Source organism: Channa argus, chromosome 12, assembly GCF_033026475.1.
Source record: "Channa argus isolate prfri chromosome 12, Channa argus male v1.0, whole genome shotgun sequence".
Classification (NCBI taxonomy): Eukaryota; Metazoa; Chordata; class Actinopteri; order Anabantiformes; family Channidae; genus Channa; species Channa argus.
In genome coordinates this window covers 26,689,791-26,706,213 of record NC_090208.1, presented here as the reverse complement: position 1 = coordinate 26,706,213, position 16,423 = coordinate 26,689,791, and the positions used below count along the sequence as shown (strand labels likewise).

General features: G+C 41.8%; 1 protein-coding gene across 15 annotated transcripts in view; it reads right to left on the bottom strand.

Moving 5' to 3' along the window:
* Window positions 1-12,549: 12,549 nt before the first annotated feature.
* ehbp1l1a (EH domain binding protein 1-like 1a) overlaps window positions 12,550-16,423 on the bottom strand; it is a 35,421-nt gene continuing 31,547 nt past the window's right edge. For all 15 annotated transcript variants that reach the window (XM_067523360.1, XM_067523365.1, XM_067523371.1 and 12 more), the window contains one exon: window positions 12,550-14,463. In XM_067523360.1, coding sequence (XP_067379461.1) covers window positions 14,370-14,463 — 94 coding nt within the window. In that variant the 3' untranslated portion in view covers window positions 12,550-14,369. The remainder of the gene's footprint in view (window positions 14,464-16,423) is intronic.

The following is a 16,423-nucleotide window of genomic DNA, read 5'->3' as shown; positions in this document are numbered from 1 at the left end:
CTTCCCTTCCAAGACATTTCTTCTTGCATTTTGCTGAGTTGACACATGGGCTTGATCATGTGGCAAAAGGAGGGATTGTCACGTTTAGGTTAAGGGATGGACCCAAGAGAAGAGACAGAGCGAGGGTTTGCAAAATAAGGGGCTTTTATTGAAAGAGATGTAAAAGATGAACAGGACCAGCACACGAAAGGAGTTAACTTGAAAACAAGAGGGGAACCGAATTACCAGAAATAAACACAGCTCGGGCTCAGGGGACAAGTTAGAGAAAGAACTAACAGAGGCTACTGATAAACTAAGGCACAGATAAACGTTAAACCACTAGAGCGGGTAAACACAAGGGTAAGGCTAAGGAGACTAAGAAATATCAAAGAACAAACTACTGAACAAAGGCTAAGACATAATAATGATTAAAGTAAAACGGATCACAACTTAAAAACACACTGGAAGGGAACAATACCAAAGTAACAGAGTTGGGGGAGCACATACACACAAGGACTATGGGGAGGCAGTCACAGACAAACTCAACATAAAGCACTGGCAAACTAAAAAGCACACAAGCAAACCTAAACATGAAAAAACCAGGATAAAACAAGCGGAGAAAACTAGGGACTAGGCCAAAATACTGAATTAAACAAAAAGCAAACCTCAGACCAAAACCACACAGGAAACACTGAGTCCAGAATACCAAAGTCCAAGATGCTGGAGTCCAGATTTCCCAAGAGTTCGAGAAACATAAGTTTCAGGTTTTACCAAAAGTCCAGAGTCTACTGTGGGGTTGGTGAGGATAATAACGGCAACAAGGAAGATAGTAACCACGATGGCAGAGACCAGATTAACAATGACAAGGATCTGGCAGGGGAGTGAAGGGTGGAATAGGTGCAAACAATGAGGGACAACGAGGGCAAAGCTGGGGAAAAGAACCAAGGACAGGAAGTAAGGAGAAGGGGCCACAAAATAAAAGTCCAGGGACAGGAAGTGCAACAAGACCCTGACAGGGATGGTCTTGGCACTCACCAAGCATTAGTTCACAAAAGGTTTTACTTCTTATGCACGCAAGGTTTTGTCAGTCATGTATGATCTGTGCCACGCATAACACTGGACGCACACACACGCAACAGCAGGCTGCACATCCACAGCGTACAGGACCATTTGAACACTTGATGATGGATTTCATTGAGCTTGCTCCGTCAGAAGGGAAGAGATATTGCTTGACGACGGCCGACATGTGGAGTAAGTGGTTGAAAGTATTTCCTGCAAAACATGCAAACAGTGCCGCAGTGGCAAAAGCATTGCTAACTGAGATAGTCCCTCGCTAACGGCTCACATTTTGGAAATGAAGCTATTTCCCAGGTTGGTGAGTTCCGGGGAATAAACCTGAAAAGACATTGTGCCCATTCACCCAGCCAGTGGGGGCTAAGACCGAATCAATGGGGTTCTGAAACAAAAATTTAAAAAATGTTGTGAGGAAACAGGCTTAACATGGCCAAAAGCCCTGTCTGTGGTCCTAATGTACATGAGGAGGAGAGTGAGACATACCAGTAATCTGAGCCCATTTGAAATTCTACTTGCACATCCTCCTCTTGTGGGTCTAAACCCAGAACCCAGGCTCCGTCCTTCCACCACTCTGTGTGAGAATGACATGTTACAGTACTGTAAATCTCTGTCTACGGTTGGGTCTCAGATATCTCAACAGGTGAAAGCAGCCCTTCCATCTCCGGCGGAGACCAAGCTGCATCCATTCGGGCCTGGAGACAGGGTGATCGTGAGGGTCGGGCCCATTCCAGGTGCTTCTGACCACCCACACTGCAGTGAAAGTCGCAGAGAGAGCCACGTGGATACACGCCACTCATTGTAAGAGGCTGCCGGAGCCTGTGGACGACTTCAACCCGGCTGTGCACGACGCTCACCGGAGGGCAATAGCCTCCAGGGAGACAGTGGACAGCCCTGCAGTTAGGTGTGCCATGGTACACCAGTCGAGTGAAACGCACCCTGGATGCGGGAGAACTGGAAGCAGCTAAAGTGGCCATAATAAAGAATCCCACAGGAAACCTGTGGTTGACTTATATGAACTTTACAAGCCAAAAGAGTGACAAATTCATCTTGGGTGATGTGTGCAGCTGCCAAACCTCTTGTGCTGGCAATGTCTGTGCCCTTCAACAGCTCACAATGTTACAGTCAACTATTGCATTCTGACTTATTCCATGGAGATGAATCACAGTTCAAGAAAACCAATGTTACAAAACTCGACAGATGTGATTGGAAACTCCTGCATGATGACAGCATCTACATGGATGAGGTTGGAGTTCCCGGAGGGGGGCCAGATGAGTACAAAACCAGAAACCAGGTAGCTGCAGAATTTGAGTCTTTGTGTTGGTGGTGAACCATCAATAGAAATGTGGACTGGGTTAATTACATATATTACAATCAACAATGATTCATAAACAACACCTCTAATGCTGTAGAGGGATGCTGGCAGGACAGCTGGGGTCCACTTCATTAATGTCCTGGAAGAACAGGATGGGCCTGGACTCATGTTGTACTTTTATTCCTAATAATGCTGCACCTGATGGAAGAGTCACAAAGGCACTTGAGGGTCTTAGATCCCACAGAGAAGAATTTGCACGGAACTCCGGTGCAAATTCTAGTTGGACTGACTGGTTTGACAAGATATTTGGCAAATGGAAATCTGTCATATTGTCTCTGTTTACTTCTGTACTTGTTTGCCTGATAATTTTTGCATTTTGGAGCTGTTGTCTTATCCCATGTATGAGAGGTTTAATCATGCGAGTCACGGAAAGTGCTATGACTCATCAAATGGCACCTGTTGACATGTAATACATGTCTTTTACAGCCTGATGTTGACTTGTACATAGACTGTAGTGATGAAGATTACTATGCTTAAACTTATGTAAGGTGATTTAAACATACTATATAATACTTTCTAACCTGTGCTTAGCTCTGTACCCAACTGATGTCTATGTCACACAAAAACAGTGCCTAAATTTCCAATACAACATTATAACGATATATATTGAATTTCTGTGAATTTATCCATCTGATGACCAGAATTTTACCTAGTTATAATAGCAACTTGTACTCAGTGTACTTTTGAAGAATGTTTAAAAGATTGTATGTTGTTCAAACTTTGTCTCATATATATGTTTTGTCTTGAAGTGTTTGCAGAACTGCTCCAAGGTCAGTTATTGTCTAACAGCAGACCATCCCACACTGACTCTGACCCAGAGTCATTCCATGCTCACAGGTTTTTATCAAAGTGCTGGAAAGGGAAATGGTTTTTGGGGGGCAGTGTCCTGAGGGTGGAGGATGTTCTGCCCAGCAACAGAAGGTTATAAAACTAATGTGTGATGTATGAAGTTTAGAACTGCATAGGATGGAGAACTGAAACTCTGTTAAAAGACATCTTGGGTGTTGAAGCTTCTTTACTAATTACACGTGAGGTATCTAGGACCAGATATTGTCACTTTTGCCATGACACTACTCAATTCTGCTTTATCCTCTTGAAACCTAACTGCTGTACTGTGGACCTGGATTCTGTTTCTACTCTGCTGCAGTAGTGAGTACTAACCACTCTACTCTTTATCTTTGCTATCGGTTGACATTACATTCCAGTTATTGACTCTACCTGGAAGTATCACTTACTTCCAGGGCTCGATATTAACACCTGCCAACCTGCCAAATGTAGGCGGATAAAGAAAGAGAGAGAGAGAGAGAGAACTGTCTCAAATTCCCTTAAGGGCCACAAACTTTTTCCTGTCATTATTGCAGCTTCTGTTATGATGAGTAGGAATATCGATTGATCCTCGGTATTCTGAGTGATATTAGTGTGGTGTCCTCTCTGGTGGTGTCCCCTGCCTCGTCCAGAGAGACGAGAAAAGGACAGGTGAGTGACAGTGACTGGTTTCATTCTTCTTTAACTTAACCCAGTAATGTCAGGACTGTTTTTTTTTTTTTTTATGTGTTACAAGTCATACATTTCTTGCAATATAATGTTTTGACAAAATGTTTTAGTGTAGTCTTCTCAAAACGCATTTAAATTAATAAATAAAGTATAACGTGACACTATTTCAATTCAATTCAACTTTTTTTATATAGCACCAATTCACAACAAAGTCATCTCAGGGCATTTTACAGAATAAGTCAAGTCACAGCACAGACTGCAGGACATACACTGTATTGATTTCATGTATTGATTCGTGTGTGTACATTAGTGGTTCCCCCTATAAACTGTTTTAAATTTAGTCAAATCAAGTTATTTTTTAGCCCTACATAGTAAAAATAATTTAAAACACTTTCTTACAACAAAAATTGTGCACAGTGAAAATGCTTAGTGTCTAGTAACTTTGGAAAACCACAAGTCACATTGGCTGGTGAGCAAAAACCTTAATGTCAAGTGCTGCTCGCTTCTCTGAAAACCTGACTGACCTGGCTCTGCATCTCCAGGGGGTCTCAATCTTACAGCTTCTCACCACCTGGGGTCGCTAATTTTAGTCCAGTCTGTCCATTTCTGCCAAGAGCCTCAGTTATTGTTATTGTTATTGTCTAAACACACCTGCCGTCATTCCTGTCATAACTTTCAACATTTCATTACTGCATCATAGAAAACACCCTTTTAATTACAATATAGACAATGTGAAGTTTTCATCACAAATGTTCTGCACTTATTTAGCACTTTTCTACGTATTGGCACACAAAGCGCTTTACACTGCTTCTTATTCACCCATTCACACTCACACACACACATATTCACACACCGATGGGGGAGCTGCTATTCAGCTGGCCAACACTCACCGGGCACTTCGACCGGAGGAGCTGGGGATCGAATCCATAACTGCAAGATTGGTGGAGGAGCGCTCTACCTTCCTGCGCCTCACTCTAATAGTGGTTAGATTCTCCCTTTCTTTCTGCTGGGAAGTTGGAATCTGTCTTTTCACTTTCATTTACTTATTCTGAGAAAGCTGTACTAGGTCAGTGTTGCTGCAACAGGTCAGTAGACGAATGATTTTCCGTCTTAGCAAGTAAAAATAATCAACATAGCAGATCTTGCTTTAGTTTTCCAAATACCACTGCTTGCTATTGCAACTTAATTTCTCCAGCTAGGTGTCTATTAAACGTAAAACAGCTATTTTTTCCTCTCCCTTCACCTCTTCCCATATATCAAATTTACCTGATTTAAATAACTTTAGTCTGTTTCTCAGATAACAACTGTAGCAGGCACAAGTACATGGTGCATACAACACAAGATCTGCTGCCACAACTTTTAAACTTTTGTTTTTATGGATTTGGTTACTGTTTGAAGATGAGTGGAGCAAAGAACAATCACCGTTTATGCCATGGACATCATTCTAATACAGCTGTGTCAACTCAGAATCACGTCAAAACAACAACAGGTTTTGTGGAAACCAGCAGATGGCACTCTGTTGCTGAGCTGGAAGCCTTGAAGCTCTGATCTGTTTGTGGCCAAACAGGGTGTTTGTGAGGCTACACTCATCACCACAGACCAAATTCCTCAGGCTTTTTAGTGATTGTTCAGTATTGTAAACATATCAAACACATGATTTCTTTCCGGTCCAGTTAAACTTCTGTTATATATTGATCTATGAGAAATAATTCTTTATTAAAATTATAACAACTCAAACCAGGGACATAGTAAAATATCTTTAAAGATATTTTCCTTCATCTTCATGATCTCACACATGCAGCTCCATTTCTGTGTGTCAGCATATTCATCAGAGGCTGTTCAGCTCAACTGTGATACTCTGCTCTGTCTCTGTGAAAGCTGACAGTGGTGTATCCTATATGAAACTTCAGCCGTGTCTATGGAATCGGGGTTAAAATGTGCACAACTCCATGCAGCCAAAAGCAATTACACACTGGCCCAATTCTGAAAAACATTCCCAAACAAGAGGACATTGTATAATGGTCGTACCTAAAAGAAGTGCATCTGCCATAGAAGCAGAGGTGGGCGATCTGAGCCATGGCAAGTGATGAATAGTAGAAGGACCATAAGCAGAAAACTAGAAAGGCTTCATAAAGGGTGTCATAGAAAAATGCCTAAACAATAGCTGAGTTGTAGTGATGGCACAATGTGTTACTTCCCACATCATAGAGTCTAATGTCACATTCAGACTAACAATCACACACACACATACACCGGTGGGGGTCTCAGTTATTGGTTCAGTCCCCAGCTCCTCTGGTCACATGTTGAAGTGTCCTTGAGCAAGACACTGAACCCCAACTTAGTTCCTCCTGGTTAGTGCTGGTCAGCTGTGTGTGTGAATGAGAATCAATGTGCAGAGCTTTTTGCACCAAATGGGTAGAAAAGTGCAGACTATTAACCATTAGAGTAGCCAACTAGGTGAGACAAAGAAATAGAAAGACTCCAACAAATCATGAAACAAACTGTTTATTGAAACTGTCACATTCATTAAAACATTGGCTTTTATCAAGTAAATTCTCCTTCCACTCAGTGATTGACATCAACATTGACAGATCTGAATCTGCTTCACTGTTTCAATCAAGGCGGACTGTGGTGGAGCCCAGCTGAAATCTCAGATGTGTCCATGGAATCAGGGCTAAAATGTGCACGACACAGTGCAGCATGCGTCCACAGACAGACGACAGTCTGCAGCTCTGCCAGACCAGTGACACCAAGCTAAGTACACTCATCAACAGAGAGATAACACTGCTGCCACCTTGTTAGTGGGTTCATTACCGTGTTTTCCCGGTACACAGTGCACAGCTCGCTTGTGCCGTTTCGTGGCCAAAGTGACGGTGAAGGCACAGAGGTTCCTGGTGGCTTTTATCACAGGGAAAAAGGTTGACAATGTTAAATAGAGTTGGCGGATTTTCACCAAAAGCTTTGAGTAGCTCAAATATGTTATGGAGCTTGTCCATGTTGCAGAGCTCAACTGCAGGTAATAACAATCTTGGCTATGTTAATGATTTAGCTCATATATATCTTTATGAAGTGCATTAGGTAAATTCAGCAGATCCAGTTCTTCAATTGATGTGTGCTGTTCTTGATGGTCCTTCTAACACTATTTTATAGCACTTCTGATAATAAGTATATAATAATATATAATATATCATTAAATGTACCAGCTTCATCAGTCATAGTTATTTTTCATTGTTGTCCTAGATTTGAAAAGAGTTCACTAAACATTTTCTATCTTCATGTGGCCAAATCAAATTTACTAGAGTTTAATGAAATAATCAACAATAATCCTCATGTCGCACACTTTTCAAACCATTACTCAGCATGCTACTTTACAGCAAATGGATAAACTACGCCCTCTTGTCTCTCACATAAATTGATTGATATTTTTAAACTAAAATGATTTAAACGTGTTGTTTGCCATACAGGTGCTTATTTCTAGTCAACAACAAATTAATAAAGCACGATCAGCATCACATAGAACTGGAGACCTTCCTGATTGGATGTGTTTGTGTCCTTGGTTTCACCTGATTGGTGGAGTTTTCTGCAAGTCAAAAAAGCCCCATTTGTTCCGTGTTCACAGTAATAACTTACAGGAGGAACAAAAGGAGCCCAGGGTCAGATCATTGCTGTAAGAAAGCAGCAGATTACATTCACTCCACATCAACACTGAATCTTCTGCCTGCTGTCTACAAACAAATGTTTTGTGTTCATACAGGCACAGCCTGCCTGTTACATAACCAGTACTTTCACTTCCATACATACAGTCGATACCCTGCTGCTAATACGTGTATACGTTTATTCATTATCAGGTTAAGTGAAATTTCATGCAAAAATATTTGTTATCAAGTGCAGAAATCCACTTTGGTGTAAATCACGATTGCATGCAAGCTTCCAAAATAAAAAATACTACTTGGTGAAATGAGCATTGTCTAATCCTCAGTACGTGAGAATGACAATGTCAAAAAAGAGTTCACCTATGAGAAACCTGATACTGTTTAAGTAGTTAAGAGTTTAAGTCAAGTCATTGCAGGTGTAATACACCTCTATCAACACGATATGTAACCAGCTGAGCCATTTTATTATTATTTTTATTATTGTAATGAGATCATTTATGTCATAGTCTGACCAAAGTTTTTCTGCTTGATTGTTTGTGAAAACTAAAGGTATTATTTGCAAATGGACATCATTGGTAAATGTTCTGCAGTTATAAAGTGCTTTTCTACCTATTGGCACTCAAAGCACTTTGCACTGCTTCTTATTCACCCATTCACACTCACAATCACACACACACTCACACACACTGATGGGGGAGCTGCTATGCAGCTGGCCAACACTCACCGGGAGCAACTGAGTTGGGGTTCAGTGTCTTGCTCGAGGACACTTCGACATGTGACCAGAGGAGCCGGGGATTGAACCAACAACCGCTCTACCTTCCTGCGCCACTGTAAATGAGAGTGTAACGAGAGTGGCAAAAGATTCACTGGAAGGATGTGTGATGCACTTCAGGGCAGGGGCACAGCCAGAGGGGTGGCCTGGAGGAGCACTGGCCACCCCTAAAATTTAATTGCAGCCCGCAACGGCTGTATGGAGCTGTAGCTGCTTATATGTCGGGAACAGCCGATCGGGCTGCGGCAGCCGGCACCGTGGATTTTCGTTCTGACTTTAAACGAAATAAGAAGGAAAACAGCGAGAGGTCACAGAGCTCCTAAGAAGCGGAGGGGTGGAAAAGAAAACAGAAGAGTGATGGAGAGAAAATTCAAGCCGCATTTCCATCTCTGATTATGGGCAACAAGAGGTCTCTGGAGAACAAGGTGGACGAGTTGGCTGCACTGGTGAAGAAAAAAAAAATATCTGTTGAGAGTTTAGACTAGAAACCATGCACATATAACATTTTATGGCTCTTGGTGTAAAACACATTTGGTAATGTGTTTCACAGAGACATGGCTGCAGGACAGTATGTCCAACACATGCATCAGTAATGTGGCTTCAGTACAATGTGGGCAGATTGAAGGAGACAGAAAGCATAAAGAGGCAATGAGGGGGCCTGGTCATGTACACTGACAACAGGTGGTGTCATACTGGTCGTGTTACTGTGAAAGAAAGAGTCTGTTGCCCGGACATCAAACTGTTGGCGGTGGGCCTCCGTCCTAACTATATGCCCAGAGACTTCCCACACGCCGTATTGATCGCCGTCTGTAGTCGTCCCCCGTGACGTCACACACTCGGTCACAACCATCCTCCTTTACAGATTACATCCACATCTATGTTGCTTCCCAAACAACAAGCCATGTACACTGAAGTAATCGGGAATGAGAAGAAGGCAAAGTTCAGGTCAGGTGACAGGGAAGCAGTGAGGGAGGTCCACAGATGGCTGTTGGTAAAGATCAAAGAGGGGATAGAGCTAATGATTTTAAGACATTTTTCAATAGATTTAATGTAGTGCCTCATATCAACCCCAAGGTGCCCACATCTCGGCCCTGCATGACTCCACTCCTGTCTCTGCAGCAATGCAGGGCAGGTGAGGAGAGAGCTATGAAGGCTTTATCCCACAAAGGCTGCAGGTTCTGATGGAGTCAGCCCCAGGGTACTGAAAGCCTGTGGCCCACAGCTATGTGGCATCCTTCAGCACATCTCCAACCTGAGACTGCAGCTGCCTGAGCAATGGAAAACCTCATGCCTGGTGCCAGTACCGAAAGTGGCCCACCCCAGTGTCCCCAGCGACTACAGACCTGTGGCTCTGACCTCCCACATTGTGAAAGTGTTCGAGAGACTGGTCCTGGACTTCTTCCAGCCTCTGGTGAAACCATCTCTGGCCCCCCTCCAGTTTGCTTATCCGCCTCAGCTGGGGTTGGAGGACACTCTCATCTACGCGCTACACCGCATCTACACCCACCTGGACAAGCCTGGGGGGTGTGTAAGGATTATGTTCTTTGACCTCTGCAGTGCTTTTAATACAATCCAGCCTTCCCTGCTGGGGGAGAAATTAAAGACCATGCTCGTTGACACCCCTATGGATTATACCTCTGACTTCAGGTACAACTAAGAGTCCTGCTACATTCAAGTTTTCTGATGACTCTGCATTCGTTGGATGTATCCAGGGTGGAGATATCACTGGTCAGTGGTAGATGGTTTTGTTAACTGGTGTTTAAATCATTTTTCACATGTGCCACCCTGTTTTGTGCCCTAGTCTGGCCGGGAAAATGTTTCTAGCCCCAAGTTTGTTGCTCCCAGCAGGTCAGGCCAGCTGCACGGCAGCAAACCCATCAGTGTATCAGTGTGTGTATGATGCCCTCCAGCAGACCATCTTACAGGAAATGGATTACTGCATCCTCATCGTATTGACATTTGTAGATTATGTTTGTAGATAACAGTTCTTTTCAAGTTGTTCCTGACGAGTGACAGGAAAACTAGCCAATCAGGTCAAAACAGATGTAAGATGAACATGAAATCTCAAGTCTTTATTTTGTGAAAGTCACTATAACGTGATTTATTGGATTTGATCATTTGTTTATTCTGAATTGTTTTGTAATTTTTTTTTACATCTCCTGTATTTATTGAAATAAAATCATCTATGCGTCCATCCGTCCATGTTTGCTATGAAAAAAAGGTTGGATGGCTTTCATGGATTCTGTGAGTATGTGTATTCTACTTTAGCTGTTCTATAAGCAAATGATTTCATGGAAGTGTTTGGTTGGATAGATTCAATTTAACCTTGTTTTTATGTGACAGGTTTACTCACATCTTCTTCATATACAGCAATGAAAACACCAGTAAAAATGGCCAGAAATGCAAATAAGATCCAACAGAGCAAAGAAATTACATTACAGTTCTTTCGATGCTTGTGTTGGTTTCCTCTGGGTACTTCGCTTCCCTCCCACAATACAAATATGTTGGGTCAGTTGGTGTGAATGTAAGTCTCTCTGTGTTTGACTCTCTGCGTTTGCCTGCGATAGACTGGCTACCTGTCCAGGAAGTGCCCCGCCTCTTACCCTAATACAGCTGGGATAGGCTCCGGCCCCGTGTGACCTGAGTATAAGCTGCTACAGATAATGGATGCAAGGATCCAGTTATCAATCATACACTGTAAATCTAAAATGGGTATCTGTGAATGCAAACAGTGGTGGAGCCAAACAGAAACCAAAGCTCTGTCACTGGAATCAGGATTAAAATATGTACAAATCTGTGGATAATTTGCCCAGTCCCCACACTCATGGATAGGGAGGACAGCTGAGGTCCCCCAGTGTCTACAAAGAACTGATAAGTGTCTAAATTACATTTTTCTTTGTGTATCCAAACGTACTAAAGATGTACAGAGATGAGGTAGCAGGGCTAAAATGCTAGAAGACTCCATAGAAATTGAACAGAGGTGGGGCCCTGCTGATCCCGTAATTCCCAAAACCGTTTAAATCAATTATGTATTTATTAGAGGTTAGTTTGTGATGATATTTATCGTGTGAATATCAAATAAATACTAAATAATAAAGGCACATTATTAGGTCACAATGCAGGTCTTAGACACTATTTTTTGACTTTATATTATGGTAAGGCAGTCGGTATTGTATGAGGACGTCTGGAGCGGCAGAGAAGTATGTTAGAGTGGTGCAGGACATGTATGAGAGCTGTAAGACAGTGGTGAGGTGCTGTAGGTGTGACAGAGGAGTTCAAGGTGGAGGTGGGTCTGCGGAGCAACGGAGAGTGTGGAAAAGAGGTGAAGAGGCGAGTGCAGGCAGGTTGGAACGGGTGGAGAAAAGTGTCAGGTGTGTTGTGTGATAAAAGAGTATCAGCGAGAATGAAAGGAAAGATGTTAAAGACGGTGGTGAGACCAGAGATGTTGTTCGGCTTAGAGACAGTGGCACTGAAGAAAAGACAGGAGGCAGAGCTGGAGGTAGCAGAGCTTAAGATGTTGAGGTTCTCTATGGGAGGGACGAGGATGGACAGGATCAGGAATGAGGACATCAGAGGGACAGCTCATGTTAGATGTTTTGGAGATAAAGTCAGAGAGGACACATTGAGGTGGTTTGGACATGTTCAGAGGAGAAACTGTGAATATATCTGTAGAAGGATGCTGAGGTTGGAGCTGCCAGGCAGGAGGTCTAGAGGAAGAGCAAAGAGGAGATTTATGGATGTAGTGAGGGAGGACATGAAGTTCGTTGGTGTGAGAGAAGAGGATGCAGAGGACAGAGTTAGATGGAGGCAAATGATTCGCTGTGGCGACTCCTGAAAGGGAACAACCCAAAGGAAAAGAAGAAGATATTATGGTAAAGGCAGTCGTCCACAGACCACAGACTCAGTGGTTCGATCCCCGGTCCTCGCTATATGTTGAAGTGTCTCTGGGCAAGACACTGAACCCCTAACAGCCCATTCCCCTCCCCCACTGTGGTGACCCTGAACTCACCGGATGAGCCGAGAGGACAAAAAATGTTATACCCCAGTTTTGAGTGCAGTAGTCCAAATCATTATTGTGCCTTTTTTTGGGCACAATTTACCAATTTTAACTAAAGAGTCTGTAGCATTCTGTTCTAAAGACCTTCATGAATTCACAAAGTGATAGAAATTGCGTATAATAATAAACAGATAATAATTGTACAAGGTTTGTAAAGTAACTCAAATTGTTTGTATTTTCCAAACATTGCAAAGTTAACATAAAAAGCATAAATAAAATGTTTCCACCTGCAAACAAGCAAGTAATTAATTCACACAAGTGCTGCTTAGAGCTGCTATGACCAGCAGTATGACAACATGATGACTGCAAACAATTATGCACAAAATGAAACCTCTCAGCCCTGAAATATCTAGTACACAATATCCTTGTGGTTGAAAGAGAACATGTTAACTTTTCAGTGCAAAAACAAGGAGGAAGTTTCCTTTAATTCTTGGGAGATGGAAGCTCTGGTTTACTCTCATTCCAGTTCAAGAAAACTATTTTCTTTGTAATAAAATCCTACATGTACATGGAAAATCTTCCTATGTCCTCACGAATAAAAATGCAGTCAATGAGTTTAAAACAGTTTACTGCTACTGTATTTATATTTTCTAAACCGATGGAATTCAATTGCTATTGTAATGAGGGTTATACATTTTGGTTAAAGTACATAACAATAAAGTACTTATAATTTATTTATGTGGCTATTTGTCCAATTGATATATTAATATAAATAATATTAAAACTCTGAATTAGTTAAGTTAAAAGTTAAAAGTCTAACCTCATATTCCTGGCTCTTGCATCCTTTTGGCACCTGCACCCCACCTTCTGAAAAAATGCTCAAACATTAAAGTCAAACTACATTGGATGAATATTTTTCATGACCAGATATTTATAGCTTAGAGAAATAAATAAAGCAAAAAAAAAACAAAACAAAACAAAACAATAATATCCAAACACAAGGGCTGAATGGCACAAAAAAAATTAAATTCCAATACAATCTCCACATCAATAAATATTCTGGCCGGGCTGAAGTAGGCATCACCTAACACAGGCAGCTGCGGTGATAATTTGTCAAAAACCTTTCAGACCAAACATCCAACAACTATTTGTTGTTTCCCACATATAGCTTTGGGTTTAGCCCTGACCACCACTAATTCAAACATTTGAAACTCAAAGCAAAATCCCTCCTCAGCCCTAATCATGAACGTCCTCTCCCGCCAGTTGTGATGACAGATCCAAATACAGTTATTGTTCCATTTAGAGGACTTGTTGGATGTTTCTAACGCCGTCTTGCCCTGTTGATTTTGTTTAAAAGTCCTATGCAACATGTACTGTAGGTCAGACTTATGCAAGCAACACCAGTCAACCCTAGTCCCTCTCCAGGGTTTAGTAGTTCATATGAAGCAAACATTTAAAGTGCCATCCCCACTTTCAGTCAATCACATTTTACACTGGCAATCGCAGTAGCTAATGGTAGTAAGTACTAAATGCAAAGACCCCAGCAGAGAAAGTGCACAGCAAAAGCTCCAAAGATATAGGCAGCTCCCTCCCTCAGAAGCCCAAAATGACATGGTGCTGAGCATCCTTTAGGGGTTTAATTATGGACATTGCACCGAATCTGTTGCAGTTTCACTACTGCCCACTTCAATAACCTTGAAATGTGGCCATGGAGCCTAGTGCAACATTTTAAGCCGCTCAAAAGATGAAGCAATAACAATAACACTAAAGTTGATTTAACATTTAATAGCTGACATTTCTGAGCCTCATTGTAGATCGTCTGAGTCCCTGTTGGAAGCACACTGCCATTTCACGCGACCTTAATGTGGCTCCTCCTCAGATCAGCTGGGTTTGACAGTTCTCGTGTATTTGTCACTTTAAACCACTGACTAATGGCAGTGACTAAGGAGCAAAGCTGACTGTGTCTTTGCTGCTTCTCTCTTCTTTCAGGAAGGAAATCAAGTGTTTCATGGCTGGATGTTGACTGAATTAATGCATCACACACTTCTCCTTCTGCTGTTTAGCGTACTTCAACCTTCTCTGCTGCAGACCGCGTTCCAGACGCTCGTCCTCCTCCAGAGCTCTAAAGGCAAAGAGAGAGAAAATTATAGTTATAGTGGGGGGGGGGTAAACAGAATAGATACACTTTTTTTTAAGAAATCATGGTTTAGAACCAGCTTCATTGTTATTGGGCTGCGAGTAGGGATGGATTCTGCCAGCTGGTTCCAATTTGGATCCGGGTTAATGTCAATACAAAGAGTCGTCTATTCACACATGTCACTACTGTTCATCATGTAACATGCATCATGATAAAAAACATCAGTGTTGATCAACTATTAATTTGACACTCACTGTATTATAAATTAGAATTATTTTCACCGTACATGTTTTTTTTACTGTAGTTTTGACGGGTTTATGGTCATTTTGGGGCGTCACCATGCAAATATTGTATGTGCAAAGTTCATATCCATCTGCTGAAAGGGGAACATTCCTCTGTGCTCACCTTCCATCCCAGTTTTAGATGCATACATATTGCAGGATTTGTGGCATTTCTAGTTTGAAAACTAATCCCTGTCTAGCATGCAAGCAGGTCCCATACGTACACTGTGAGCAATAAGACATTTTGTGAGCAGTAGGTAAACACAACCTATTTGGATATTTAGAGGTTCAGCGTTTTCTCACCCAGTGGAGGCTGGGATGAGCTCCAGCCCCCCAAAACCCTGAACAGCATAAGCAGTTAAGATTATGGATAAAAGGATGGATGGATATATTCTCCAAAAAAGAGAAAGAGGAAGAAACTTAGATAACTATACATCAGGTTTCGTGACCCTTCATTTTTTATACTCATATAATATATAATTAATCAATAATAGCATCTGTCATGGAAAATGACCTGTTTTATTACTGTTATTTACAAAAATAAATGATTTAGGTTGGTGACATAGGCCTGTCATTAACATTTCATATTTAGAGATCACTGATGAGAGCAACTCCACACTCCTCTGTTCACTTCATGTACTGCAGGTCCTGCACAAGCACTCTACCAAAACTCTTACATAATGTGCTGGATAGTAGCTGCTTTAAGCAGCCTTGTGCCATACTGCCATCCTGTGGTTGACTTACTAGAAATCATGGATAAATCAAGAAAAAAACACTGGGCCTCATTGTCACAAGTTTTTCTATTAATGTCCTAAATTTGAGGACAGGAATAAGATTCCTACTACTTTCCTTCCTCACCTAATTAGACTACTGTCTAGAAATGCTCCAATAAAAAAACATACAGTACAGTTTCGTACGGTTTCTCTTAGCAAAAACATTCAGCATGAAGTTTGTTATAAACTGTATACTTTTAAAAAATTCCAGTTCCATTTAATATTTAAATATCTGAACAGAACTGGACCAATCATGAATTTCAGTGACACGATTCTATGTTGAAAGAAGTTGGGCAATGCCATAAATGTATATACTGTAACTGAAGAACAAATGAGCAACGTCCTTTGTTCAGGTCCAGCTGGGGAATTTTGTTGCATGTGCGCCTCCTGTTAACTATCTAACAAATGCTAACATTTTCCCAAAAGTAAATAGTAAATGTTCTGCACTTATATAGAGCATTTCTACCTATTGCCACTCAAAGTGCTTTACACTGCTTCTTATTCACCCATTCACACTCACACTCACACACACTGATGGGGGAGCTGCTATGCAGCTGGCCAACACTCACCGGGAGCAGCTAAGTTGGGGTTCAGTGTCTTGCTCAGGACACTTTAACATGTGATTGGAGGAGCCAGGGATTGAACCAACAACTGTGAGATTGGTGGACAACTGTGCATTTACCCTATGCATCACCACAACACAGCGCCTCTCAATCTTTTAGCCTGCCACTTCGCCAGCTAGCGGTGAGCATGAATTCTTTAACATTTCCGTGTAACGTTGGTCTGAGGTTACTCAAAGATTCTATACTACAGTGCAGTGGTTAATAGCTGTAGGGCTTTCATTCATAAGGCTATGCGTGGATTTGCTCAGCTTTTTATCGATGCTTTGCA